The following is a 27,566-nucleotide window of genomic DNA, read 5'->3' as shown; positions in this document are numbered from 1 at the left end:
ACCCAGGCAGTTCTGCACGGGGGTCTGTTCTCTGGTGCTACGTACCCTGTCTTGTAGCACGAGGTGTAAAACTAAAATCCTGATTGCCTGTGGCCGTTAAAAATCCCACGGTGCTATTTACAAATATGCAAGCCATTACGGCACGCTGGAAGTGGCCAAACTGGTAATTCTATTCTGCCAACATAAATCCTCCCACTGTAACTGAATGTGGAATTTTTTTTCATCTCACAGCATAAACTTTAAAGTCTTGCTGTAAAATGCTCATTAGCCATCAAATATCTTTATAGAGTAGCACTTGCTTTACAATAGAGGGTGAAAGGAAGCTTGTTGCACGGGTTGCGAGACACTGAGGCTACTTTAGGATAAAAGCTCCAACACATCAGTTTGCTACAGCAGAAAATTAATAGAGAGAGATTGTTTTTTAGTGGCATTTGAAACTATCTGCCTCTTCATCTACCAGCAGCTCTTCTTCTCCGACTGCCTGCCCTGTTGTACTTTATTCTCCACACATTGCTACAAGATGACACCCTGGATTTTTAAGTTTTTCCTGTTAATTAAAAGACTTGTTCCTCCCAAAAGGCTGGGAAGAAGCTACCATTTCCAGTTCTAAATTTGACTCATGTTGGGATAGCTTTCAGGTGCAGAGCTTTTTCCTCTACTTTGCTTTGAACGCAGCTCCCTATGAGTTTCTCGGTGTGGTAGTTTGGACTAAGGAAAATTCCAGGCAGCAGAAACAGAATTGTCTAGATCCCATTACAAAATCGCTCTGAAAAAAATCCATAAAAGGCTATGATATAACAATTCATTGCTTATCACTGCCTGATCTGCTTTACAATTTATGGGGAAAATACATATATATTCCTTGGCGTAACACAATTGGATAAGAAAAGCGGCATCCCTTTGACCCGCACATCCTGTCATCATCTCGGCCCCCCCTTTACTTCTTCCTGTAGCTAGGAGAGACCAGCCGAGTCACAATTTCATCCCAGAAGCATGAAATACTGTGCTTACACCCAGCTTGAATCCACGATTTTAAGTCTGTAGTTTGAAGTTGGTTGGTGCTGGTCCTTCACAGTAAGACACGGGATGCTGGGCAGGAAATGAACTCTAAAACAGAGATGCAGATTTGGCAGGGCACTTTTCACTGTGCTCAGTGTCAGTTTTTCTAAATAAAGATGGAATTAAGCAGACACTTGTCTGAGAAACGTCAGCTTCAGAGAAACCCCGGTAAAGTGAAGGTCTTACAGTTTATCAGTACATTGTGCTATATAAAGTGGAAAGTTGTTTATAAGGTTTCCATGTGCACATTTATTCCCACAGATACATATTAATAAATTTTTCATCAGCTTGAGGGAGAGAGATGAGAGAAACATCAAATGGCTCATGCAGCTGAAGAGCACGCCATTGTCATCTACCTGGGTACTTTCATCACATTTTAATAGTTTACAGCTTTCCTACAGATCCCAGGGAACTTTATCAAGCCAGGACTCTGATCTACAGCCACAACTTCATTTTGCTTTACCTGGGATAGAAAAATGGATTTCTATCATTTGGCTATAGAAAAGTCAATGCCTTTCTTTTGTTTAGTTCAGCTTACGGAAATCATTGCATCTCTTTCAGAAAGAGGACAAAGAGTATTCAGCAAAAGGCACTTTGAAATCGTATTGCCTGTTTTTGAGTTACTGTTCTGAGACCCTGATGCAGAAGCAAGCGAATTCAATAGCTTCTCAGTTTCAACAGTCTTTGGATCAGGTTCTAAAGGGTTATTCTTTACGCTCCTTCTAATGCTGTGTCATACTCAGACTGCAGAGCCAAAAAGAACAAAGTTTATGCATTTGGCTTTGAATATAGAATAGGATCTTAATTAGTATTCACATTGAACTTAATTCCAGTCAAAGAAAGTTTTTATCATTAATAGAGGAGCAAAAGGTAAGCTGACGCATATCACTTCTCTAAATCTTATCCATACATGTTCTCCGATGGAAGAACCAGCGCATACACTACCACCAGTACACGTAATTAGTGGCAGTATGCAGAAAGAGGTATATCCTAACTAGATGCTGGAAAAATATGTGAACCAGTTATCTATATGTGAAGTACGTGAAAAAATAGTAGAGAGTGGCATGATTATATCCGGGTGCCTCTGCTATAAAAAGCATTTGTATTACCCTTACTTCTCTGAATAAATTCAAATGACAGCCCCATTTCATTTCTTCATTCAGTCTGGAGGCCAGATGGCATTAGAATCATTTACTTCACCTTGTTGTGCTTAATTACTACAATCAACACACTATTTTCCAAATTAATCATAACAAAGTAATTTCATTAGTAACACAGCAGGCTGTTGAATTATTAGCATCATAACAGTTTGCAAACAATTAAACTTTATTTGAACCTTAAAAATTTGCAGAGTAGAACATTATTGTAAGATCTAATGACAGTATAGTACAAATCCAGAACAGAGCAAATAATCAAGTAAAACGCTGTACAAAAGATGACTTACAATCACCTTTTAAAAAATAGCTGTCTTAACTGTTCACAGAAAGGCAAGTGCAACCTAAGTAAACAAAGAAAATAAAGCAATTAGCATTTTCTACCACTGAGTTTTGTTTAAGTTGTATTAACAGAGATTTTCTTATCCAAAAAAGGTTATGGCATTTGCACAGATTTAAAGTAAACAATTCATCCGTGGTCCATTGCTGGTTTATTCCAAGTCACTTCAAGTGAGTTTCAGGACGTCTTTCACGTTTCGAATTTTAAGGCAGTTTGTTTACTCCCTCCCATATGTACTAAGGGGGGGAAAGCCCTAAAGGGGAACTACAGACAAAAGACACTTTATTTCTCTGGTTTCCACCACCCAGGAGCGAAAGCGCTCGGCAGGCCTTCTACTCATCGGTTGGGATGGGACTCCCTCTCCTGGAAAAACGGCAGAAGCGGCGCGGGGGCGCACGGAAGGGGGAAGGGGACGGACTCGGCCTCCTCCCGTGCTATGAAAATTTGCTGCCATCTACCGCCGCGGGCGCGCAGCGCAGCGCAACGCAGCGCAGCGCAGCGCAACGGCCGCCTGCGCCCGCCGCCCCTTCCTTTCCTCCGGGCAGCGGCAGCGCCGGCCCCCGCGCAGCCGCTCCCGGCGCGGCAGCGGCATCCCCGCACTGGTCCCGTCCTAAATCAAGTTTCGCGCGTATGCGCTTCGTCTCAACGAAAGGGGGGGGATTTACTCCCAAAAAAGTAGGTGCTGGTGGAATTCGGAATTACATGATTAATAAAAAGACATTTCGGTGGGCAGATTTATTACACTGCCATGTTAACAAGAGAGAAGGAGCTTTTCTAGCCGTGATATTAACGCTTCACATTCTGTACACAATCCACAAGTACACTTGATAAATTAAAGCAGTAAGAGATCTGAAGACTATAATCTATCATTTTAATGCTTCACTGATAACATACAGAATCAATTTCAATGACTATCTTTTTTAAAAAATTACTCCTAATTTTTGACTCCTATTAGAACCCAGCGCACCGTCAAGTATCATACATTAGCTAAAATAAAGCACAACATCTTAGCTTACTGAAAGGATCTAATTCTGAGTTCAGACTAATGTCACCTTTTAACCCACAGTGTTTCCAGGGCCCGCCTGAAGCGTAAACAGCACAAGCAACTACAAGGGGACCTGCACAGGCTCAGCAATTCACAGACTGGCTTGACCTGCCTCTTTGGCAGATTAAGGGTCTCACAAATCAAGTGTGTGGGAGGATTCAAAAAAGTTGATCTTGCATGCTAATAGTAAAGCACATCTCCAAAACATGAGGATTTAGAAGTATTAACTCTGCCCAACCCCTTGTCCACAAGTGAGAGTATTTTAGTGTACTTTTTGTATGTTTCAATTGACGCTGTTAGCCACAAAGTTCTGGATCTGACACTATGACTGCAGGTAGCCTTTATTAACCCACATAGAGCTGAAGATGTCTGTTGCACAACTTGTATCAGAAATTCCACATACCAACAAGGTATCCAGATTTGATTCTGTGAAAGTATCTGTAAGGTACAGATAAAATATTTCACACTACTACAGATAAAAATGATTCTCAGCTGTCATTTAGCTCATGTTGACTTAGCAAAAATTGTGGGGTTTAATATATACCTTTTTACAAATTTTCACGTAATTCATAGCTCCAAGTCAGAATGGAATCAGGGCAGTATTACCACACAGGCTGATTTATTACATCAGCAAAAGAGCCAAGCCTTCATTTGTGGTAACAAAATATTAATTAACAGTAACAATACTAAATATATGAGAAAAGTAAATCATTGGCTAAAACATAATACAAAAACATTTGAAAGCAGAAGACTTGCAATATTACACGTAAATTTCTCTTGATTTTCCTAGGAAACTGCACAAAATGTACAGAGAGCATTAAAAGCTTAATGAATGCATGAACTGAGTAATCGTTTTCTACTTTCGAAGTTCAGCTTAATTTTTCTACATCTGAGGAACAGGAAAATATAGCCAAATTCCCTCTATAGCTATACAGAGTGCTGCTTAAGAAAAGAGCAACAGGCACTATTTGGCTGCTTGTGCCCCATATGTTAATTACCATTTATTTCATTTCCTAGGATTACAATTCTATAAAAGGTGGCTAAGAAGAACATTTCTGCAGAATTATGATCAATTACAGTTTTTAATGTTTAATATACAGAAGACAACGATCTGACTACATTCACTGAAACCACAAAACGTGTACGGCAGAATCTTCTTTCAGAGGCTGGGTCTGTAAACTGCAGCTGCACACCACTCTTGATTTCAAGTGCAGATTTCTCCTGATTAGGGAGAGGGAAGTTGAAAGTTCATCATTAACCAAAAAACCTCAAACATGCATATCAAACCCAGCCCAAATATCCAGCCCCTTTCACAGTTTTCTGCACAGACGCACACATATTACTAAAGTAACAAAACTAACTAGAAAGCACGCCAATTTTATTTTACAAAAAAAAAAATCTGGAAAAGGAACATAGTTATAAAATACATCATAATTTGTAAACTATGGTTTAATATTTCATACAGAACCCCAGAAAAAGTGCTTTAATTGAACCTTCAATATATTTTGCCATAATCTTTATGTTAACAGGACTCCTACAAAGGTTCCAGGAAAGAAATACTTATGAAACAGAGAACAAGGGAACATATAAGCCATTACAGAAGATTGGATTAAAATGTACTTACCCAGGCCTCTCAAATATCATACATCTCCATTATGTAGGCTTTAGGCACCAAGCCAATGGTTCCCTTCATTTCTCCTACCCACCAGCCAAATCTATTGTACTCCTAATTGAAAACAATATGCAATATTAACCTTTAGTCTGATATAAATGCAATAGAGTTTTGTATGTAACTCCTTATGGATGCTTTCTCTTATATACAGTTATAATCATTTCAACTGAAAATTAAAACATTTTATCTTTTTGTTAGAGGCATTCACATGCAGAGTTAGGCAAAGATAGAAGTTAAATTTTAAAAAGGCCAGGCATACTCAGGAAAATGTCTTAATTATGGCCACGCTTCTCTGTAACACCTACTAAAAATAGCTGACCTCTCCATCCTGTATTCATCACAAATATAAAAATCTTACCTTTGTAACTAAAATCTAATAGCACAATGTTGACATATAAGAATCAACAAGGATTCTTTCAGTATCACAAGGCTAAACTCTTAAGAAACTTACAATCAACTTATTTTAAATACTACTTTGCTCAAATGTGAGGGAACACTATATATCTAATACATAATCTCTTTCTACGGACAAAGTCTACTATTGCTTTAGGCTTGCAGAAAATTCTACGGCAGATCTCATATGTCTGACAGATGACTAATGTACTTTTGTTTGAAATTTGTTTAGGCTTAGTGAGATAAATATGAAACAAAATGAATTATAATAGTTTAAAGAAATAATATCTTCCAAAAGCAATACCAAGTAAGAGTATTGTGGGATCCAAATTTAATTTTTTTCCTATGAGGTAAATATTTTAAGATCAATCCTAACAGCGGTTCAATAAATTGTAACAGCTGAAATTGCACACACATATATATTGAGTTACAAATGAAGCATTATTAAAACAGAGACCCCATTCAAAATGGAATGATTAGTAAGATAGAAATTACTTTGGAACAAACATGGAAAATACAAAATACACAGATATCTCTGATAAGCAACATCTGCTTCCTGCTATGCTGCTCTTCTGATGAGAAAAGCAAAAGGCTGTAGGATTTTGAATTAATGGTCCTACTGAGATGAAGCTATTATTTTGACTGTAGATAAAGTTTTTCGGTTATAAATAGTCAAGTGGAGCTTAAGGGTTAATGGAGTTTCATTAGAGCCCGAGCTATAATGATTTGCTGCTGGCATATTTGGCCTGGTCGAGAGTTCTCTAGGGTCCTATGAGGTGCTTAGTGTACTCAGTTCTCCCTGTACTTAACTACGATGAAGCCCTGTTGATGGCCCACTTTTATGTGGACCCAGGCTTTTTTTTTTGTGCTTTTTGCTTTTTTTTTTTTTTTAAAACACACTTGCATGCAGGCACACACACACTTTCATATTTTGTCATTGTGGAAGGCTGAACACCAGTCTTAAATTAAACATTTCTTCCTTCTCTTCACGGTGAATTAGTGATTTAAAATACTCTGTCCTACCATCCATTAAATACTGCAGTAAGTGTGATTTAAAGAAAATCCACATAAAAAGCAGCAGGAAAACCTTCATTTATGACATGAACACACAAACTAGAAAGCTGCAAAAATAATTCCACCTTCTTCCAGCTTCCACTGCAGAACAGACTGCTGGGGATGGGTCTGGTCTGAAAGTCTAGAGGTATCTGAACCCAATCTTCAGGGCAAACTGCTCTCCACACAAGTTAAGAACCGCTCATAACCTTTCCCATGGGGGTACACATTACACCCTAAATCCTTAAAGGCTAAATAATACCCTAACCCTGAGGTTTATAGTGTTCCAGATCAGCCTGGTTTTTTTAAAAAAAGAAAAAATGTTTTATCTCACATACACTGGTTAAATACACAAACTGGATTTCTAGACTGAAGTGGGAAATTGCTGAAAGGAGCAGTACTCACGTATACTACTGGAATCTTAGCAATAAATCTCTCCAAGAGAAAGCAACAAAAGATTTTAAGCTGTTACATGGAACTCATGAAGTGAATGACAAGAGTGATTAAGCAAGTTTTGCTAGACATCAGCCAAAAAAGCAAACAATACATGAAATGAGGGAAGTGGCTTAGTTAAACGGTCATTAAATTGCATATGACAAATGGCATAGAAAAAGCCTGTGGACTACGTTATCCATTGAAAATGTTCCACTTAGCAACACTACATGAACTTCGAAATAATTGTTTTTAAAGAAACAATTCAGATACCTCAAATTAAAATTAAAAGCATGCTGCTGTTTTGAAAACTTTCTGGGTTTTGCTACTGACTAATACACCACTTACTGCTCTGGCATGAAGCTAAGTGAGAAGATGAAATGAATGTTGATGTAACAGACTAGTAAACTAATTTAAGGATTCACTGCAACCATTATACCATACAGACAATATTGCAACACAGAAGCTTTTACTTTACGTTACTATTCTTTGCATGGGTCTCAAGAGCAACATGAATCCCAATTAAACTATCTGCAGTCTACAGAAGTCTGAACAAAAATATAATGCAGATACCTGGCTACCAACTTTTAATCTCAGTTTTTAGAATCATTAGATAGCACTCCCTTTTAAACTGATTAAAGTACAGACATTTCTCTTTAAACTCCTAACCAGTCCTTTCTGTCCTCAGTACCACAAAAGTGTGCTTACTAGTCAGGCAGATAAGCAGTCCCCCCTAGTGCTTTCTTGAAGTCACATATAAAATCCAAATTGATGTATTGTTTCTATCACATTATCAATTATGAACTCCTTCATAGCAATATCATTTAATTAATACACTGCTGTTGTTAGGTCCATATGTCTATTACTGCTGCTTAAGATGTGTAGAATCAAAGTCTAAAGCCCACATTTGTGGGAATAATTATTAATATGCAGAAGGATATGAATACAGTTAGGAGTTTTATATGAATTCTTAAGAGTTGGGAAGTACGGTGCTTTTGCATCAGCTTCAGATCTCAGGTACCACTGGGTTTACCATCTGGTATCCCTCACTGCATTCAGCTCTTAACATCACTGCTAACATAGGCAAGCGACTATACTTCAGAAGGACTGATAAAATAATGAAGAGTCCTTTAATCTACAGGAAACCATTGTAGTCAATTTATAAGAAATATTGCATCCCTTTGTAGGATGTGTAATTATTTTCTATTAATCATGTGCTATAAAGCTACATTATGTGGTTATTCTGTTATCACTAGAAAGAGGCCTGCAGTCAGCTCCTGACAATGTTAGGTAATTACTAACACAAAGCTTCTTTCTCCTTATGTAGAAATGCTATCAAGATCCAGAGGTGCTGTGATGCTCGCTGTATGAAAATAACTCTCCAAAGAAATTCAATAACTGCAAAATGAATTGCTCCAAGGCAAATAGGGGGATAGGAGAGGGGGGCAGGGCCAGATCCAGCTGCCCTGCAATGAGGAGAATGCACAAGTGTGCGGCCGCAGCTCTGCCATGTGACTGGGAGCACATTTGCCATACCAGGCAATGCTAGGCAGGGGCGGGGGGAGGAAGGGGCCACCGCAACCCCTGGAAGACAAGCACCAGGGCAGTGGAATATATTATGCCAAGTAATACGAAACAACAACCTTAACAAATGACCAAATGCTTTCCAAGCTACTTCTGTGTTTTCACTGTCTGTAAGAGTGGGTTTTTTTTTTTCCCCAGCAGAAATTTATTAACCAAAGTGAAGTAATTTCACAGGGCAGCAAGGAACAGGTTATGACTTAACATTTAGCATGCTGGCAAAACACTGTCCGTACAGCATGCTACGATAGCGGGCGCGGGGGGGAATCCCATCAGGGCTTACAGGCTCCTTAAATGCTCTCAACTGAACACACTGTGAGCAGATGGTTCTCCTTGTCCCCATCCCACCAATTTCACTGCACTGATGTGTGGGTACCTATGACTCCATGAGACACTGATCATAAAAGTTTTTGCACTTGGGAAAACACAGTAGGCAGAAATACACTGTCTGGTTTTTACAGGTATCTTTTAAATCCAAGATTTTTGTACTACGTAGAAGAGACTTTTTATATGCAAGAAGAGAAAATGTTTATATGCAAGAGTATTTCCAGAGCAGTCTCTACCTCTAGAACAGATCCTTTGCGTATATGAGGATCTCCAGATGCTTTGCACCATATTAACTTCTACTGACTTCAGCAAAAGTTGAGAACATCTGGTCCTTGTGCAATTAGTCCCTATTGTTCAATACATATGGCATGTTTTTTGTGTTTGTGGGGTGGGTTTTTTTATTTGTTTTGTTTTTTAAAAAGAGTTGCTGCAAATCATCATTGTGTTTCAATGCCTTGAAGAAAACAATGGAGTTGTATTTTAAAAAAACACAACTGAAGTGTGTGAATTCAAGATTTTTCTCCTGCCCTCTTCAGCGGTGCTATAAGTAATATTAACTTATGGGCTGAAGATCTGCAAACTTTAAAACTGAAAAGCAAAACGTATCTATAGGCTCTCCTTTCAAGTTAAAGATGTGCGGGAAGCAGGGAGAAATTTTTTTTGAAGAATATCCTGGGGGGCAATTTTGGCAAGATAATATTTTAAAACACGTCTAATTCATCCAGGAGATTCAGACTAGCTAAAAAATTTTAGAACTTCCTTTGGTGTAATTGCTGAATGATACACTATCAACCAGGGACCATTTTTGGCACAGAACAGCATTTTCTCTAAAAAGCAGAAAATGACAAATGTTTTAGATAACTGAATGAGACTTCTTCACAGGTAGTAGAGTTGTTTTAAGACAGCAATAAAATGGTCATCTTTAAGAATATAAGCCTTAGATGTATTGTATGGTTGCATTATTAGGTTTTATTTCCTGCAATGACATGAGACAAAATAGACACCAATTAAAGAGTTCCAATATAAATCAGGGTAAGCAGACTGAATTCTGAACCAAAACCGGCCCCTGAAAACACCCTGGAACGATAGAAGGGCCATTTTATTTTCCATTAGATGACACAACACCAAAATTTTTTCTAATCAGGTAGGTAAATGCTTACCTATTATCAGTATGCAAACCAACAGAGCTAGAGTCACTTTGCATTAGTTTATCTTAACTAACCTTCCATTTAAAGGCCTTCGTTCTTATGGTTAGCCATGTATCTATTTTTTTTTTCTGTAGGGAATATACCTAAATAAGCCAGAAGAAGGAAATGTACAACTTAGTATTGCATTTTAGTTTTGATCAGAAGCATCCCACTGAAGTGAATCTCCCAATGCTCCCACTTTCCCCACCTTAGCTCACTTTGCAGAGCCATCAGTCTTAGAGCACACACACTACATTCCTTTCAGATGAAACCAAAATGGAAGATGCACTTGAATGCACTCCAACCACGACTGTGTTCTCATTCCACAAAACCAGGCTAGACCTCTTCGGACATCAAACCTCTTCGAAAATGCATGAAGTGGATACCGGGGCCTCAGCACTAAATGTTTCACTCTGCAAATCTGCTCCTATTGGTACTCCCCGTTTGCTAAGGTAGACATAGGCAGTATGGTCATGGAAAGAGAAATTACTGTTAAATACAGATCTCAGTATGATCAGTCAGAAAACAGCCTGACAAAAAAAACACTGAGGGTTTTAGTATGCCTTTCACATCTTTTTGAAAAATACTGAATAAATATATTTTATGAAGATTATACAGATAATGTACAAAATGCTCACACTGATTATGAAACAGCTGCACTGTTAAGTTGTACTTTATTTCATAAGCACTAATCTGAGCTATAGAGATTTCTTTGTCTCTTCACTACGCAAAAAATACAGGTTGAGATGTGAGCATTTTAACAGACATTTCTTGTATTGAAACACCAAAAATCTGCCACACTGGAAATGTACAACCACTGATAAAGGGTAATCCAGATACCAAGTTAACACTTCACTTTCATGGAAAATTCTAGAGCAAAGGGCTAAATCATAGATGAGATTTCCATGAATCATAAATACCAGCGTAAGCAGCATTATATTGCATTGGCATGTACTGAAATAATAACAGGGAAAGAGAATTCCAGTTTCAGATACAATTTCTGATTTTGAAGTATTATTTGTTGTTTTAATGCAAATATAAATATAAATGAGATGGGAATTAAATGAGCTTGAAAGTTAAGAAATGTCGGTAATTCTACTAAGCAGGTGCCTGCTAACATCTAAGTAAATTTCCATTACTACTTGCATTTGGCTGATGAAACTATGGAATTTCCCAACACAAAACATGCACCTAAAGCAAACAAATACTGCAAGAGCCGCACTTGCATAAATTGTGCATACCAAACTTAAAAAAAAAATAATAATATAGGGCTATCTCCACTCACAGTTGTCTTTGTTTCTGGAAATTGATTTCTTGAGTAGAGCTACGGAAGATTTATAAAAAGCATTGTTATGTCACGGTATGTTTCCCCATTTATCACATGGGCTTGAAAGCAAAGGCAAGCCCATAAATGAGCAGGAGTTAAGAGCAATCATCCTTTTAGAAAACAGGACACCCAAGTATTGCATTTCTAATAGTCAATATTAACTGAGAAGTCAATATTAGCTAAGAAATCTTATTAATGAGTCCCTCTATCAGTAGAGCTATAAAATGTCTTCTACTGCATAGCGGGAGAGGGGTATATAGTTTTCTGAAAGTGCACGATTCGTATCATAAGTTATAAAAGCCACTTGAATATTCAAGAATATTATAAATTAAAACAATAATAGTATGAGCTTATCTGTACAGATACATTGATCAACTAATCTGAAAAGTTAACTATTTTTTTAAATAAAGAAAAGTTAACAAGTATTATTGCAACAGTTCTGTTAATTCTGCTCAGATTAAAAACTCAACTTTTGAAGGAAAGTCTCAAAGGTAAAGAAAAAAATCTTGGGGTTTTTTTGTAAGAGCCCATAGGATTGCTGCCACACAAAAGCCACAACAGACGTAAATATTTAGATAATAGCTAAAATAGTTTCTGAATGCACCTTTAAAACAAGGAAAACATGCTTTTTTACAGTAATTACACTAGTCAGGCATACGTATTTGTATTATCAGAGTATAAGCACGCAAATCATGCTCATTGCACTAACATTGAATTTTGATGCTCAGTTTAAAGCAAACTATGGGGGATTTGTCTTTGCATAATGCTTAGCTATTTCAGGAAGTAAACATTACTAAACTGAAACCTTGCTCATTCTTCTAAAAGGCATTGACCTAGAAACTTACCTGTAACATATTGCTCCTCTTGTTTTATTTAAATTATATTGATGCCCAAATTTGCTAAACTGGTTCATAATTATTTCTGTTGTAGTAATGATCTCATTTCTTAGAAACAAAATAATCACTTTTCCCCTAATTTCTATAAAGGTATGTGAAAAGCAGGGAATATATTGCTTTGGCATAATTATTGCTGGGAGAGACAAATATCTACCTTATAACGCTCATGAGAGCAAGCTATACCATTTATATTTCATTGTAAAACAAAGAACTATAACATGTTGCACAAATATGCTCAATGTTTTGTTAATGCTTCACCCTTCCTACAGTAATAGTGCTATACCCGTACTTACTTCCTTATCAGCAAAATGTGATTTTCAAGAGTAACGTTCATACCTGGCTGACATATGATAGAAAGGCAATAAAGCCATAGCTAGGTTCAAGCTGAAGCTGAATTTATGACACCATTTTGGATCTATACACATCGCCTCCTGTCAGTACCTGCATCTCTCATTTTCAACCACTAGATGGTGTGAAAAAATAAAAAAATTGCCAAGGATTCCTGCCGACTGCCACAAAATCCAAGTATTAATGTAGCAGATTAGGAAATATTTTTTGAAGAAAAGTCTTGACCCACTTCAGGATGGTTAGGTTCACTTTTCCTTTGGTTATATTTTCACTTAGCAGACAAAGAGCTCGTAAATGATCAGACCTTGAAACTGAATCAAGTGGAGGGTTAAGATGGATAATTCTCTGGCACTCTCCCCTCCAAGGACCCTAAATTCAGAGCTGACAGTAGTGGCCAACACTCATTTTTCTGAAAAAGCTGTAACAATCTTTAAGCGAAACAGGGCTGAATTTTCTGGGCTGTATTTTGGAATAGAAATCATTCCCAAAGAGAGGGGCTCTATATATCTGGAGCAGCAGCAAGCCCGTTTCAAGGACCGATTACGGATTAATCACAGCATGACCACAAGACAGCTGATATACAGAGGACAACTTAAGCTACTGTTTTTCTATTCTACTCCATTTTTAAAATTAAATTTCTCATTCTTTTGGGGAAGGAGTAGCAAATGATTTTTTTCACCTACAAACTGCAGATTAAGATTTTATTAGTCCCCATACCATACCCGAAAAGCACAACCCACAAAGAGGCCAAACTCGTACAGTGGAATCCGTTTGTTCATGGGCTTTTTAGGGGGAGAGAGAGGGGGAAGACATTATTTTAAATTAGTACCATTCTTCAGTGCTGTATAACTGCTTGAAATTCTGCCCAATCCAAGAGTGTTATCCGGCCTTTAGTAATGCAATTCAGTTATTAGTTTAAGTGACAATGAAATACCTCAAAAGACATACATGGTCACATTACCGTTAGTAATATATCTTCTATATTTTTATATAGGACTATCTTTCTATCCATAAATCTTAAATTTATTTAAACAGAAGCTGTTACATTTATTATCCGGAAACATTGCAGTTAAAGGTATCACGGAAGATTTAAAGCAATTGTGACAAAACTGAAGAGTTTGAAACTAAGACAAACAGATGCCTTTAGCTTTCATGCACCTACTTGTATATTTCAATGACCTACAATGTCTTTGGCATTAATTATACTGAACGGCAATTACATCTGAGATATATATTCTACATATATTTTTAAAGGTGTTTTTTTTCAATGAGAACTTGAAAAGCTCAGCTTTTTTCTAATATGTAGGGAAAAGAGAAATTTCCTTTGATGAATTGCTCAGAAGTAGACTTCAATGGACCATGAGATACATATTTTAGGAGAGGTTTTGTTTTTGTTGGGGGGGTTAAGGAAAAATAAGAAAATTAACCAACATTGAAGTAGAATAAAATTTCATGCTTATACTGCTTATTATCACTTTAGATGAGAGGAATTATATTTCTCATTTGCTTTGCAAACAGGAAAGCAGTAAGTTAAAAATTGCCCAAATCTGTCAGAGCAAACAAATTTGGATTCTGAGCTGTCAGAACAATTACAATATACATACAAAGATGAAAGCATAGTTTAAAAAAACAAACCATCATCTGTAGCAAGATGCCCAAAAAGTCAGAATCAGCACAGTCAGGAATATAAAACAGGAAACAAAAAACATAACATACAAGATAATTTAAAATTCTACAAGGTTAACTTTTACAAGCAGAAAGCACATTGTCTCCCATTAAATCAGTTCACAAATGGTAGCCAAGATTTAACAAGTAAATAAACATGCTTTTAAGTTAATTCCTGTTACACAGCTATGTTTTAAATGTGATTATAATTCGTTTGACAAAATAATTAATTGCAGTGAATATCTGATTGCAAACAAAGGATCTGAAAGGGAGTGCCAATTTCCCCCCATAGAACTGTGGGAATGTGCCCTTCTGCCATGGCTCTCTTTTTACAACTATGTAGCCCCAGTAGCACGCCGTACCTTGCTGAGAATGTAGATAACATCACCACGTTTAAATGTCAACTCATCAGGTACATCTCCTGTGCAGTCCCACAAACCTTGATAGAAATTGGCGTAATCAGTATTTTTGCCATCTGCAAAGAAAACAGCATTTAATTACAAAAGGATAAAGATTGAGGGACTAAAGTTACTCTTTAAATCTCCAGATACTACAAAGCAATTTATTAGCGCACATTTCTTACTCCTCTTTTTAGAAACAGCTCCTTCATACCACAAAAGCAAGGGGAAAACAAGTTTAATGTGCGAGCCCTTCACTGGCAAGTTGTATCACTTCAAAACATGTAGCTACAGGTTTTCAAAGCATTTTCCAGCTGCAACTTAAAGCAGCTAGTTTTCCTCTATTAATATATTTCCAGCAAGCTATATTTGTATCTCAACCTGAAACTGATAAAATTGCTAGAATATAATTAATAATAATCTGTGAAAGGAAGCCAAAGTAAGTATTTTGTGATACGCTCCCCCTCCTTCTCCTGTTCCAACAAAACTAAATAACTTCTCTGAGAACCTTTGAGATAATCCTTGATTGTTCCTTCTGAAATATTGGAGAAGTTGGAAACCGTTGCTGAAGCTGCATTTTAAAAATATTTGTGTCAGCTCCAGTTTAGGACATTAAGCTCTGGCTAAACATGCAACTACACTACAGTCATAAACTCATCCTTCTAACAGCATAAGCACAATGGATGTGCTGTGTTCAAGCTGCCATACAGACCATTAACTGATTGATTATTTAGCACTCTTTGCTCTGTAATACGGCAATAACACAGTAATAAATGCTTTGTCATACACTTACAATACAGAGTACATCTATTGAAACACAGCGCTCACACACGGTTAAATACACTGGGTGCTTCTGTTACACTGCAAACTATTTCCTGTTTTTAATTCCATGAGAATGGAGTGTGATGAGTTAATGCAAAAAGAATGTAAGCAATACCACTAAGATGACCAGTTACATTATGTATACGCTAACCAGACAGAATGTATATGTACTAATAATTTACATCACTGGAAAGCTATCTTCTAATTCTGATAACATAAATATCACTGAACTGGCTGGATCAAGGCTGTCATCTTAGTTTTGTTATATGATCCTTGAACAGCAGGCATGCTGGTTATTCCAACATATACCAGTTACATTTGCATGTCGTTAGCACTCCACACCATTATTTATAATTTACAGTTTAATCATGATTGGTTCACTTTATTACTGAAAAAATCCTGCTAAAATATCAAGTATCAAGCGAGAGAATGTGTCACGATATAAAAAAAAATATAGCGGTATTCAACTTGTGTTTTTCCCTATTTTGACAAATACTTAGATTTTGATTTTAATACTGTCTGTATGAGCAATAAGAGCTTGTTTTCTATTTATCCACTTCAGTCTGTGTTCTGTGCTATCTTGTTTTGATGGCAATACTGTCATAAGGCTAAATATTCACAACCTTGAATTTAAAGCTGCTGTGCAAGTTAGGCACCGTTTAATTTTCCATAAACTGGTGATTAGTAGCTACCACTTTGCTATATAGCACTAGGGGGCGTTCTGACTACTAGTGCACAAATTCTTCTGACATTACACCAAAAGCAGCAATATATACATATATAAGAACTCCCAACCATTCAGAAATAAAAGATTTGGTTATTGTAAAATGCATAGACAGAATAATTTCAAGAGGAAGGCGGAATCAGTTTGAAATGTTGCACCTCCAAATTTTGGCCCTTCTTATTTGTCAGCTCATCATTCACCAATTTAGCATTAGACAATTATAAACAGTAACACAGGTTAGCACCAAATTCATTTGTGATGAATATTAAATCAGAATCTCTCCTCAGTCTTTTGATCTTGCACTGATCACAGTTCCCAGCTCTATCTCGTAAAAGATAATGTAAGCCCACATGAGAAAAAGCAAAAAGAGCTATTTCGGTATATCCCACCTTTCAAATTTTTCAGCAGTTGTCTTACTGATTTGGTTTAATACATTAATCAGGACTTTTACTTCTTCAGAATTGCACTGAAATGAATCATGACTTTTCACACTGACCTTCATCACTTTGAGGTCTTACCTTTATGTGCCTGAAGTAACTCCTGCTAACACTAATGGGAGTTACATGGGGAACATCAGCAACAGAAGAGATCCCACAGCAGGTGAGACACCTCTCTCTCTAGATGTTCATCACGAGCATTAATTAAGCATTAAGTTGGGAAAGCAACTCAACTAAAAACACAGCAACACTGGAAAAGATGCATTTTAAAATAAGCTTACTGCAACATTGAAGATGTTGCCCAAAGACTAATCATGGCTCTGTGCTCTCATTTGTGAATTCAACATAAGACAGAGTTGTTTAAATGAGAAAGCAACATTTCTCAGAAAAACATATACCGGTATACCAGGAGCACGGAAGTGAAAAATAGGGAGAGAAAGTGCTAGTGTAAATTTGCGAACAACTTGCTGGTCTTCCAAGAAGTGTCAATTTCCAATTCGAAATCCCCTCTCATACCCACCAGCACAAGTTTCTCCAAATTCTGTAAGTGCAACTACACACGCATAAAAGCCAATTGTAAATTTAACTTCAGAATCTATACATCTAAAGGGCAAAATGCTTCATAAAATGATTCATAGTGCTTCACAAACACAGAGGTAGAACAAAAAAACCTGCAAAAACCTCTGCAAAACACAAGCCCATTCTTTCTTACTTCAGCCCCTCTTTCAGTTGGAGAGGACGCTGCCAAATTTCATTTGATTGCCAGGAGACCTGGTTCTGGTATTTATACGGTAATGAACTTATGTGGAGCTTCTTAAACAGATGTAATACCTGAAAACTGCTGGTGGATTTAGCATCAAGAACCTATGTGCCCATTACAGTTCAAATTCAAAAGGTATTGATTTGCTGGCATTATTCTGTCACAATTATACTCTATTCTTATATACTGTGAAATGTTGTGTGCCTTAAAAAATATTATGATGACATAATTGCTAAACTAAAGTCTGCCATATTTCAAAGGCATGGTCACTTAGGCCATAAATATGAGTAAGACATGATAAAAAAAAAATTTAAACCTGTAGCAGAGGGTAGAAAGCTGTTTGTTTTTATCTACCCACTGCTTTTAATATTACCAATCACAAGAAATGGCTGAGCAGGATTTTGGATAGGTTGCTTCTCCAGGAAATACTTCTTTCATTCCAGGACAGCTATCTGGATGAACAACTATCCAACAGTTTCCAAAACTCTTCCATAAAGAATTCCTCACGGTTTTCTTCTGCTGTCTCTGTTTTTCCAGTAACGGTAATAGGAACAACAGATATTTTTGTCCAATATATTGATGAAAACACTTCAGAGTTTATTTGACAGATCAAACAACAATGGCTGCCAGCCTTCCTGACAGTAGGCTCAGACTGCTTATTTCACTGAAAAATACTGGCACCTGAAAATACATGCTTGAAGAAAGAAAGGTGAACAGTTCAAGTAAAAAAAAAAATCTGACAAGTATATCACTTAAGCATGCACTTCAAATATTGTAGACTGTTTAAAACTTAAGAATGCCCATGGAGATTACTCAAGGGGAAAAAAATTATAAGAATATTCTAACAGCCTCAATAGACAGAAGAAAACAAAACCTGGAAAAACAGATTAAGAATACATATTTCAAAGGGATTTAAGCAGCCTAAGCCAATCTAACTGCAGGCTGCTCCATTCCTGTCCCCTACCTTGTGACAATTTTAGCACTTGCCATTTCTGAGCACAAACCTGACAGAACACTAAACTGACAAAAACAAAAACAGGAATTACAGCCCAAGTATGGAAATGCACTACTTAAAACATTAGAATAAATGTGACTGCACCTGATTTCCACCGATCTTCCATTTTAACATTGATGGCATCTAAGTTAGCAAACCCTATTATGATAGTGACTTAGAGCTAGTAGTTATACTATCTGCTTACGCATTGCTTGTGGAATGAAGGAACACACATGTATGTTTTCCTTTCACCACCGTGGCCCACTGCCCACTATATTAAACAGCTTGCCATTCTGATTCCTATTCCTTGACTCTTGATCAGATTCTTCAAAAGTTTATAGCGTCAGATTTGAAGATTACTAGTCTGGGCTACTTAACAATATTTCAAAGAGGTGAACTGTATCCCCTTTTGGTGATGATGTGCTCAATATTTACCATACTGCAGGAGAGACAGGTGAAGTTCAAAATTAATGCTACCAGAATGACTCTGTCTTACACAAGTGATTTAGACTCTCAGTGTTGAGTCTCAATGCCCAGATGAGACATACCCTGTTAAAGAACACAGTTATTTTTTGTTCTGACGATGTCCTAAACTGCAAAGAATGACTGTTACTTACTTGCCCTTTTTCTCACATGCCAGAAAAATTATGAAATAAGGGCAAAATAATTGTAGTGTATTTATTTGGACTCAACCTCTAACCTAGCCCAATCTGTTCAGTATAATCTTTCTCACTTCCCTTCTCCTAGTGTTCCTTAGTTACTCTAAAATCCAGGTATCTACACTGAGACAGCACAGAACATGACACTTACTGAAACAGTGATTGTGGAAATTATAATGGGTAGACAGTGGTAGCAAAAAAGACCCAGCAAGCCATATTATATAACTGAAACTCTTCCAACGCTTTGGTATTTTTAAATAATTAGGTCACTAGCAATTAATGTAAAGCTATCCAGCAGCAACAGTCAGCATCAAGACTGAAGGAATAAAAAGAACTAAAATCTGCACATTAATTGAAATAGAGATAAGCTAGGGTAAGAAACGAGTAGGAAAAAAGAAAGGTTTTTTGCACTTATCAGGCTGAGCTCAAAGACAATTTGCAGAATATTTTCTATGAAATTCAGGTTTAATAAAGCTATGCAATAAATTAAATTTAAGAATGTATGTGCTGTTTGTGTGGAAAATCATGAAATATTCTTGAGTCAGGTTAGATATTTATGATGTGATGCTTATGAGAAATACTCATGTCAACTCAGCCCTAAAAGTCAAACAAGTTTCCAGTGTTAAATAGTTAATTAAGTAAGATCAGATCAGATCAGATAATTATTGCTTGAAATGAATCTGATATCTGGGGAGAACTCTTACGGTATATTCACAGACATTAGACAAATACTAGTAAGACTGATAAGGCACAGCAGTTGAAACTTTTCAGAAATGAAGGTGTTAAGGTTTTGATTTCTTAAAAGTGTGACCATTTAGAACTTCAAGAAGATACATTAGTGGAACAAAAAAATGCTGTTGGCAACTTTATAATTGGATTGACCCCACACTCCATTATGACAACACACTCTTATAATTACGGTAATGTCTAAATGAGTACTAAATATTAAGGCTGTAATGAGTCATGTTGTTTTACACATGTTTTTAGCAGAGCACAATGCTAACAGCATCTGATGACTTGGCTCTTGTTTCCTTTCCAAGAAAAGCAACTCAAAACTCCTCACAGCAACCTGTTCCTGCTTTCCTGTATGGGTCAGGAAATCAGGCCTCTGTTTCCTCTCCACATGTTGCAACAGGAAGAGCACTGCAGAGCTACTTCCTAAAGGAACTCTTCTTGCCCACCCTTTCCTTGACAGCCCTGAAAGAATTATGTGTATTATGTACAACCGGGGAAGGAGAGCCAGATTGCATGTCAGTGCAGGTCACAGTTACAATGCAGCAGATCTCAAAAAGGTGTAAGGTCTGATAAGAAGCAAGTCTTCTCTACTTGCTGTGTCAAATCACCAATAGTTTATCTAAAGGTCTGTGCCCTTGAAGCACATATATATCTTGTTTTTAAGCATAACTGGAAATACCTTTCTGTCAAGAAAAGTTGTCTGGCCATGTGACTTTACATGGTGTATGCAGTTATTTTTCCAGTCCCAGGGATAATTAACACAAGGGCAGTTTGCCAAGCTAAAGCTGAGAGAATATCCTTCACAGCCTTTCTGGGCATTTGTGTCCTTTTCCAATTTTTATGTTGCTGTCACTGGACTCTGGCATTTCTTACCCGATTCATTTGCTTTCTGTGGTAATCATATGCAATGAAGATATGCATGGCCAACATTTAAACAGGCTGCAGATCAATTAGTGGTCTTAAGTTTATCTGATTTTTATCAAAGAAGACAGAGCTTTGGGTCGATTGTCAGAGCCTGTGTCAAGTTGACCTTTTCAGAGACGTCTACATTGCCAGTCCCTTGGGCAACTTGTTGTCCCCTGTTAGTCTCTGAATGGCAGAAGTCTGTTCTGCTCAAGCACAAAGTATACACAGATGTCTATATTACATTCTTATAGGTTTGACAGCAACTGCATGTTGTATCTATAAACTGTCCTTTAGCAGTGACACTTCCTCAATGATGATAAGCTAATTTATGCAACTAAATCTCCTTTGTGCAGAAATGAAAGCTAATTGAGTCATTACAAAGTAATTCAGGAAGGAATACCTTGTATAAATTGGCTTACTTTATAAATCCTTCTCAAGTGGTTTTCATGCATCCTAAGTGGTGCTAAGCAGTTTTGCTGCCATCAAATACCCAGGTGAAAAAGACAGCTTTACAGAGCTATAAAAAACATTATTTTAAAACAGCAAAGGGAAGAGACAAGAAAATAAAGGTAAAGAGAAAGTGCATACACAAAATCAGGAGGAAAGATTTTAATTACCTGAAACAGTGGTAACTTTCTCCTGGCTCAGTTTTCTTGGCACTTCAGCCTTTGAAGGAACATGTTCTTCTGCAAAACACATAACTGCAAATGAAACTCTGAAGGGACACCTCAGCTGACAGGAATTACAGCCCACATCAGTCTGAAAGCCACACTCTACATTTCCAAATCATAAGCCCTGTTTACTATTTTGCATTTGTACAGAAGTTGGAACGTTGTTATTTCTGTGGTTTCCCCCACCCATCCAAACACTCCAAGAGCTTTCTTTCAAAATCTCAATTGTGAACATCTGTTTCCCTTTTCACTCTGCTCTGAATGCGGTAACATAGAGCTGCAGTTCTGCTGTTTTTCAGTCATTCCGAGACAATTACAATGAGGGTCCCATTCTGCTACGTACATTTCTTGCCAGGATAAAGAAAAGGAAACCGAGGATTGAAAGAGTATCCCCAGCCCATGCAAAAATTCAGAACTTCTTACAAGAAGTATGCATAAAAGGCAGAGGACATCTTACTTTCAACACTGTCAGACAGACATACTAGCTGGACACCTGCACGATGGGAACACAGCCACGACAGATGCCATGCATTCACTGCTCCTGCCTACTGCGCCTGACCATGGTTTTAAGCAAGCCAGACTGTATCAAATAACTTAGCGCAAGAAAAGAGAAAGCCTGGCAGTGATCAGCTCTGAAGCATGTTTTCTGGCTAGCAGGCTTGGAAAACTGAAATCCCCACAGGCAATTTCGAAAGATGTGCTCCGTGCTCCTTGTCCGGCACATACGGGGAACTCTCTCATGCCCACACCCTCACTTAAGTAAATCCACACTCCACTCAGGACAAGGACATAAGATCTGCTCCTCACATTTCACAGTCAACAATTCTGTTGATGAGGCAAAAAAGGGAACAAACTATGAGGGGTTTTAGCTGTATTCTTTCTTTAGGTTCATAAGGAAGTAGAAACAGATTTATCTTGACTTTTACAGTATATCAAAACTGACAAAGCTGCTGTACTGAATGAGGAAATAGCATATTGATAAACCCACTTCTCAAACAAGAACTGGACTTTTAATACATTTAAACTATTTGGCTTTGCTACTCATCACATCTTATATCGATATTCATGTTTCTTTTTAAGGCACACATTTCAGCAACTAATTCTGATATTTTATTAATGACAGACAACAGATACAGAACTCACAGCTTTTAAAATGTTCCTTATTGTGCAACTTTTATGCAATTGCCTATCCACTTCGACAAAGAGTGAATTTTATATCAACAGTTCAAAGGATTTTTAGCCTTGTAAAAATTTAATCTATCCACAAGACTGTTCCTGCAAACATTAAAGCAGATGTTTAAAGCACAAGAGTAGACCTGTTGAAATGAGTATGCATAATTGCTGCTAACCTATATGCAGTCCTACAAATATTACAATTACATCATGAGATTCACTCCACAAAGAGCTTTGAACTTCTGCCCTACTAAGCCAGCAAGAGTTTTTTGCTGCCTGACTCTTGACTAGCTAAAAATCTGGTTGAGATGAATATAAACTATTATTTGAGCCAAGGAAAAAAAACAATAGAACGGGGAAAATCTGAAGCTTCAGTACAACACAAAACACTCCAAACTATTTACTGCATTCAAATGTATTCCCCCACTTGGCATAAAACCTGTTGCACATTTCCAAGTACACTCATTTGTTTATTTTAAGCACTCACAATTGGAGCATAAATGGCAAAAATACATCCCTATGTGCTGTCCAGAGCACGAGGAGGCACTGTCATTCTGTGGCTTCCCTACCACTATTACACCACTCACAGGTAGTATTATCCCATCACCAGTCACATTTTCTAGGATTGCTCCCTTTTCCCAGAACAACCCAGTTTCATCCAACACGCAGAGTACATTGATTAATTAAATGTTGATACTACATGTTACCGAATATTTGGACCTACATCAACTGACGTGTTGAATGGATTTTAACTCTTATCACTGTCATGGTCATCGGTGGTCATCATTAAGACTAGCTTAAACTGAGGGCTGACTTTAGTAAAGAGTATTTCAACTGAAGTAAAACAGCAGAGGAGGTTTGAAGAGATTTTTTTCATAAGGTACAATTGAATACATGTAGATTGCATTGTGGTTTCATGGAAAAATTTAGAACGTACGCATTTCCTCTTCTGGAAAAACATATTTCCTAGAAACAAGAGTTCACCAGATCCATATCTGAAGATGAGAAAATGTCTGAACCAAGGCTCTTTGAATACTGAAAAGGTCCCAAATTCAAACAAAGGCTGTCCATATTAGTGTACTGATCTGGATCCCAACCATCCCCACTTATCCCACTTTGTTTTCCACTACAAAGATGTCACAGAGAGGACAAACTTTCAGGTGCAATTAGACTGGAAGAGGCACTCCAGAAGCACACTGAACATGGTCCAGCTGTTAACGGGCATTCAGTCCATGGAACCAGACTAAAGTGACTCCATAGGAAACCTCTTCTGAAACATGCACAGTACGAACATCAGGTCCTCGGCACAAACTTGTGCTTTATGAATCTGTTGCAAATGGTCCATGCTACTCGCTAACGCAACCATGCTCACAGTGGAGCAGATGTAATAGGCTCGGCTTAAGGTGGTAAAAAAGAACTATGATTCTTACTAGTGTTTTCTGGTATTATGTCCTGAAGCAATAACTACCTGTGGGAGATGTCCTTTAAACACAGCAACCTCAATTACCCCAGGAATTACAGCGGTAGTCAGATGCAACATACTAAAGTTTGTGTTGCAACATAGAATAGAGTCAAAAGATGAAAAATTAAAATAAAAAATGCAGTAGAAGTCCTTCTGTATTATTAAGATACTGTGTAAAAAGAGTTATGCAGACCTTTAAAATAATCTGGTACAATCTTTCCTCTGTATCTCTTCTTCACATCATCACTACCACTGCAGTGAGAAAATATTCTTCTCCACCTCACTATGTCAAAATGAGACTTATCAACACTAATCAAACCAGTGAACTCTTCCAGAGCTGTACACCCAAAGAACCCTTGAGATACAGGTTATGTTCCATACTCTGCTCATACTCAGAGACTCTAATGGCAAACAACCTACAAAATTCTTGTGACAATGCAACAAGGAACTAACTATATTTTTAAGGGTTTTTTCAGTTAGTCCATGAAAGCTGTTGAAAATAATTTACTTATTTAATTTGCAGTCTGAAGAAAAAACAGAAAAATAAACACCCAACCATAGATGATTCTACCATCCACACAATTTGAAAAGTGAACAATGAATTCGACACTAACCGAGTTTTTTACATGAATCCATTAGGTTTTTTCTTCCAATTTCTTTTTCTTAAAGGGGGAGGGGGGAAAAAAAATCAGACTACTTGAGAATAAAATGGATAAGAGTTTGGCTTGAACAGTGTATTCCTTCAATAGAATGTGGTATCTCCATGATAAATATGCATAAACTTAGCAGTTTCCTCTACTAACACATTACTTAACCATCTTTTTCCATTAGACTCTAATTTAATGCCATTATTAATTGGTATTCTACTGTCTTCTAGTCTCTGATACATTGTCATTGCATAATACTAGTTTATACCTTGGATAATACCTTGGATAATCCCAGCTTGTGGGTTAATATATTCTATTCAACACTTTAGTAACAGTAAACAAAAACAGCTCAGCTATGCAGCAAAATCTACCAAGCCACACAGATGGTTATAAGGTTTTCATTGTGTGGTTTCCATAGCAATCATATTGCAAATCTGGAAGCTTCTTGCAAATAAGCAGCTTGTATTTACATGCCTCTCGGCTGCATCATGGAACTCTACAACATGTGAAGTTGATATTCCAATCACATATTGTTAGAAAAATTATTGGAAGATGTTTTGATCAGTTCAGATAAAAACTACTGCAGTGAACTAATTTTTCATCTATTTCATAATGATACAAGCAATCACACGCTTGTAATGCACATAAATATATCTTCATTTGAAATCTCACTGTAGTGTCAGAAGGTTATAAGCATACAAACAGGTCTTGTGAGACAGACCCCCACAAAAATACTTGTATTATTAAATAATCAATTAAAAAAAAAAATCACAGTGTCTTTACTATTGTACTCAGCGGGGATGACAGACACATGCAAAACAAAAAGGTGTGTACATGAGGAACTCTGCTGACACTGAATGTCATGGGTCTATACTGCTTTGTGCAAGAAAAAGTAAAAGATACAATGGCATGGTAACACCAAGAGTATTACTCCTCCACACTGCTTTTTTTGCTACCAAATAATGACTCTGCACAAATGTAAACAACAACTTTCAAACACAAATAAATGTTTACCATGGGAAGAAGTCAAGACCTTTTCTCTCCCAGATTTATCATTTTATGAATTGACCTAACCCCATAAGATATGAGTTATTACTCTAATAAGGAACATAAATCAATCCAGCTACATAGTTTTTTTAAAAATTATCAAGAATTGGCTTTTTTACAAACAAGATCATTTGTTTAGAGAAACATTTAAGAATTCCAAAGAAGGAGCAATAAACACAAAAAATTTAAGAACAAAATTGGTTTTATAATTTGGCCAAACTGACACCTTCTGCTAGCATTAGCAGTGAGGGCTAGAGACTATCTGGGGTCAAAGGAATAACAATTAACATCATGTTTTATGCAGGGCCAGCAAGCTGCCTTACCTGGGGACAGTGCTGCCCAGCATTGGGGAGGGGGTCCTTCTCACTATATACACACCTGTACATGCTTATACACTTCACTCAAACTCTTATGGGTTTTTAGCCTAAGCAGCTTCATATCCCAGAAATCTTCCGTGTGGTGCTTGATCCTAGGCTTATTTGCCTTGGTGTGTGTATTTATAATGGCAGGGATTTTCCTTTCCGGTGTCTTCTTTTAGACTCCATATCCACCCATTCTGTAGGGAGAGATCTCCAAATCTAAGTAGCAAAACTCTAGCTTTGATAATCCTCCAATATTCCCAGAGATCTGTCCCTTTACCCCAGTTCCTGCTGGACGTGACAGATTACTAGAAGATTTACACACAACTTCTTGACATTTCACCCTGCATTCCCAGTAGCGCTCTGGTGCACTTTGTAAACAAATGAAACAGCTTGGAAAAGGCTGCTGAAGGTGCTATGCTTTAGCCATGGTGTGAGATCTGGGGAGTGGCAGAGAGGGGGAGACAGACTATCGTTTTATTAAAGCTCCATCTGACTGTACCGGGGTGCATGGTTTGAGGATGAAAATGCCTCCAGGACAGTGACAGAAGTGGGAAACAAGCTGGTTACTCTTTAGAGAAGAGATTATAAACATAAGAATTTCTTACCATGAAGGAAGAGAGGACAATTCTTATTTTATTCCTACTTCTGTGGGTCAGCTAGTTACCACCCAACGGCACAAACAGAGAAGTTATATTCCTGCATGACAAGCTTGAGTGAAAAAAACGGTTTCCACCACACAAGCAGAGGAGACAGAGATAGAAATGGGTCACCCAGACACAGGCTAAACACTGGGATTGCAGATGAGGTGACATCAAACTATGAGCAGAAGCAGAAGTTGCATTTGAATAAATGGTCACCACTGTGCTCAGAAATACGATGGGAAACAGACAATACAGAATTGTATTCCGACAGAATACAGAAAGAGATCAAAGGTTATGAACAATATAAAAATACATTTTAATGAAAAATATTATGCACACTGAGATGCTTTAGTTTTAGTTGAGGACAACCCATGCCAACTCCTAGCCCCAATTCCTTCCAACACATGTGATCCAAGTCTGATTCCAAGATGGAGGCAAAAGGTTTCATTCAAATATACCTCCAGCTAAACTGTATGGGACCTCCAACTAGCATTTTCTGTGCAACTTTTAATCAGCTCTTTGAAAACAGCAATTATTTAAATTCTAGAGTAAGTAAGGTTAAGTATACGCACCACTCTGTCTGACCAGTAGACAGTAACAGAAGTCTGTTATTACTATTGACAAGGTACTGACCTCCCAATGGCCTCAA

General features: G+C 37.3%; 1 protein-coding gene across 6 annotated transcripts in view; it reads right to left on the bottom strand.

The window, feature by feature from the left end:
• Positions 1-2,363: 2,363 nt before the first annotated feature.
• Positions 2,364-27,566, bottom strand: part of SKAP2 (src kinase associated phosphoprotein 2) — a 120,087-nt gene continuing 94,884 nt past the window's right edge. For 5 of the 6 annotated variants that reach the window (XM_075143506.1, XM_075143510.1, XM_075143508.1 and 2 more), the window contains 4 exons: positions 21,532-21,600; positions 14,842-14,954; positions 5,223-5,324; positions 2,364-4,819 (listed from right to left, as the gene is read on the bottom strand). In XM_075143506.1, the coding sequence (XP_074999607.1) occupies positions 5,232-5,324; positions 14,842-14,954; positions 21,532-21,600 (275 nt within the window). In that variant the 3' untranslated portion in view covers positions 2,364-4,819; positions 5,223-5,231. Of the gene's footprint in view, positions 4,820-5,222; positions 5,325-7,687; positions 11,568-14,841; positions 14,955-21,531; positions 21,601-27,566 lie in introns of those variants that run through there. The other variant, XM_075143507.1, reaches the window with a different exon arrangement.

The sequence above is a fragment of the Calonectris borealis genome, chromosome 2 (genome assembly GCF_964195595.1).
Source record: "Calonectris borealis chromosome 2, bCalBor7.hap1.2, whole genome shotgun sequence".
NCBI classification, from domain to species: Eukaryota; Metazoa; Chordata; class Aves; order Procellariiformes; family Procellariidae; genus Calonectris; species Calonectris borealis.
Note: the sequence above shows the minus strand (reverse complement) of the source record. Positions and strands in the feature narration are given on the sequence as shown.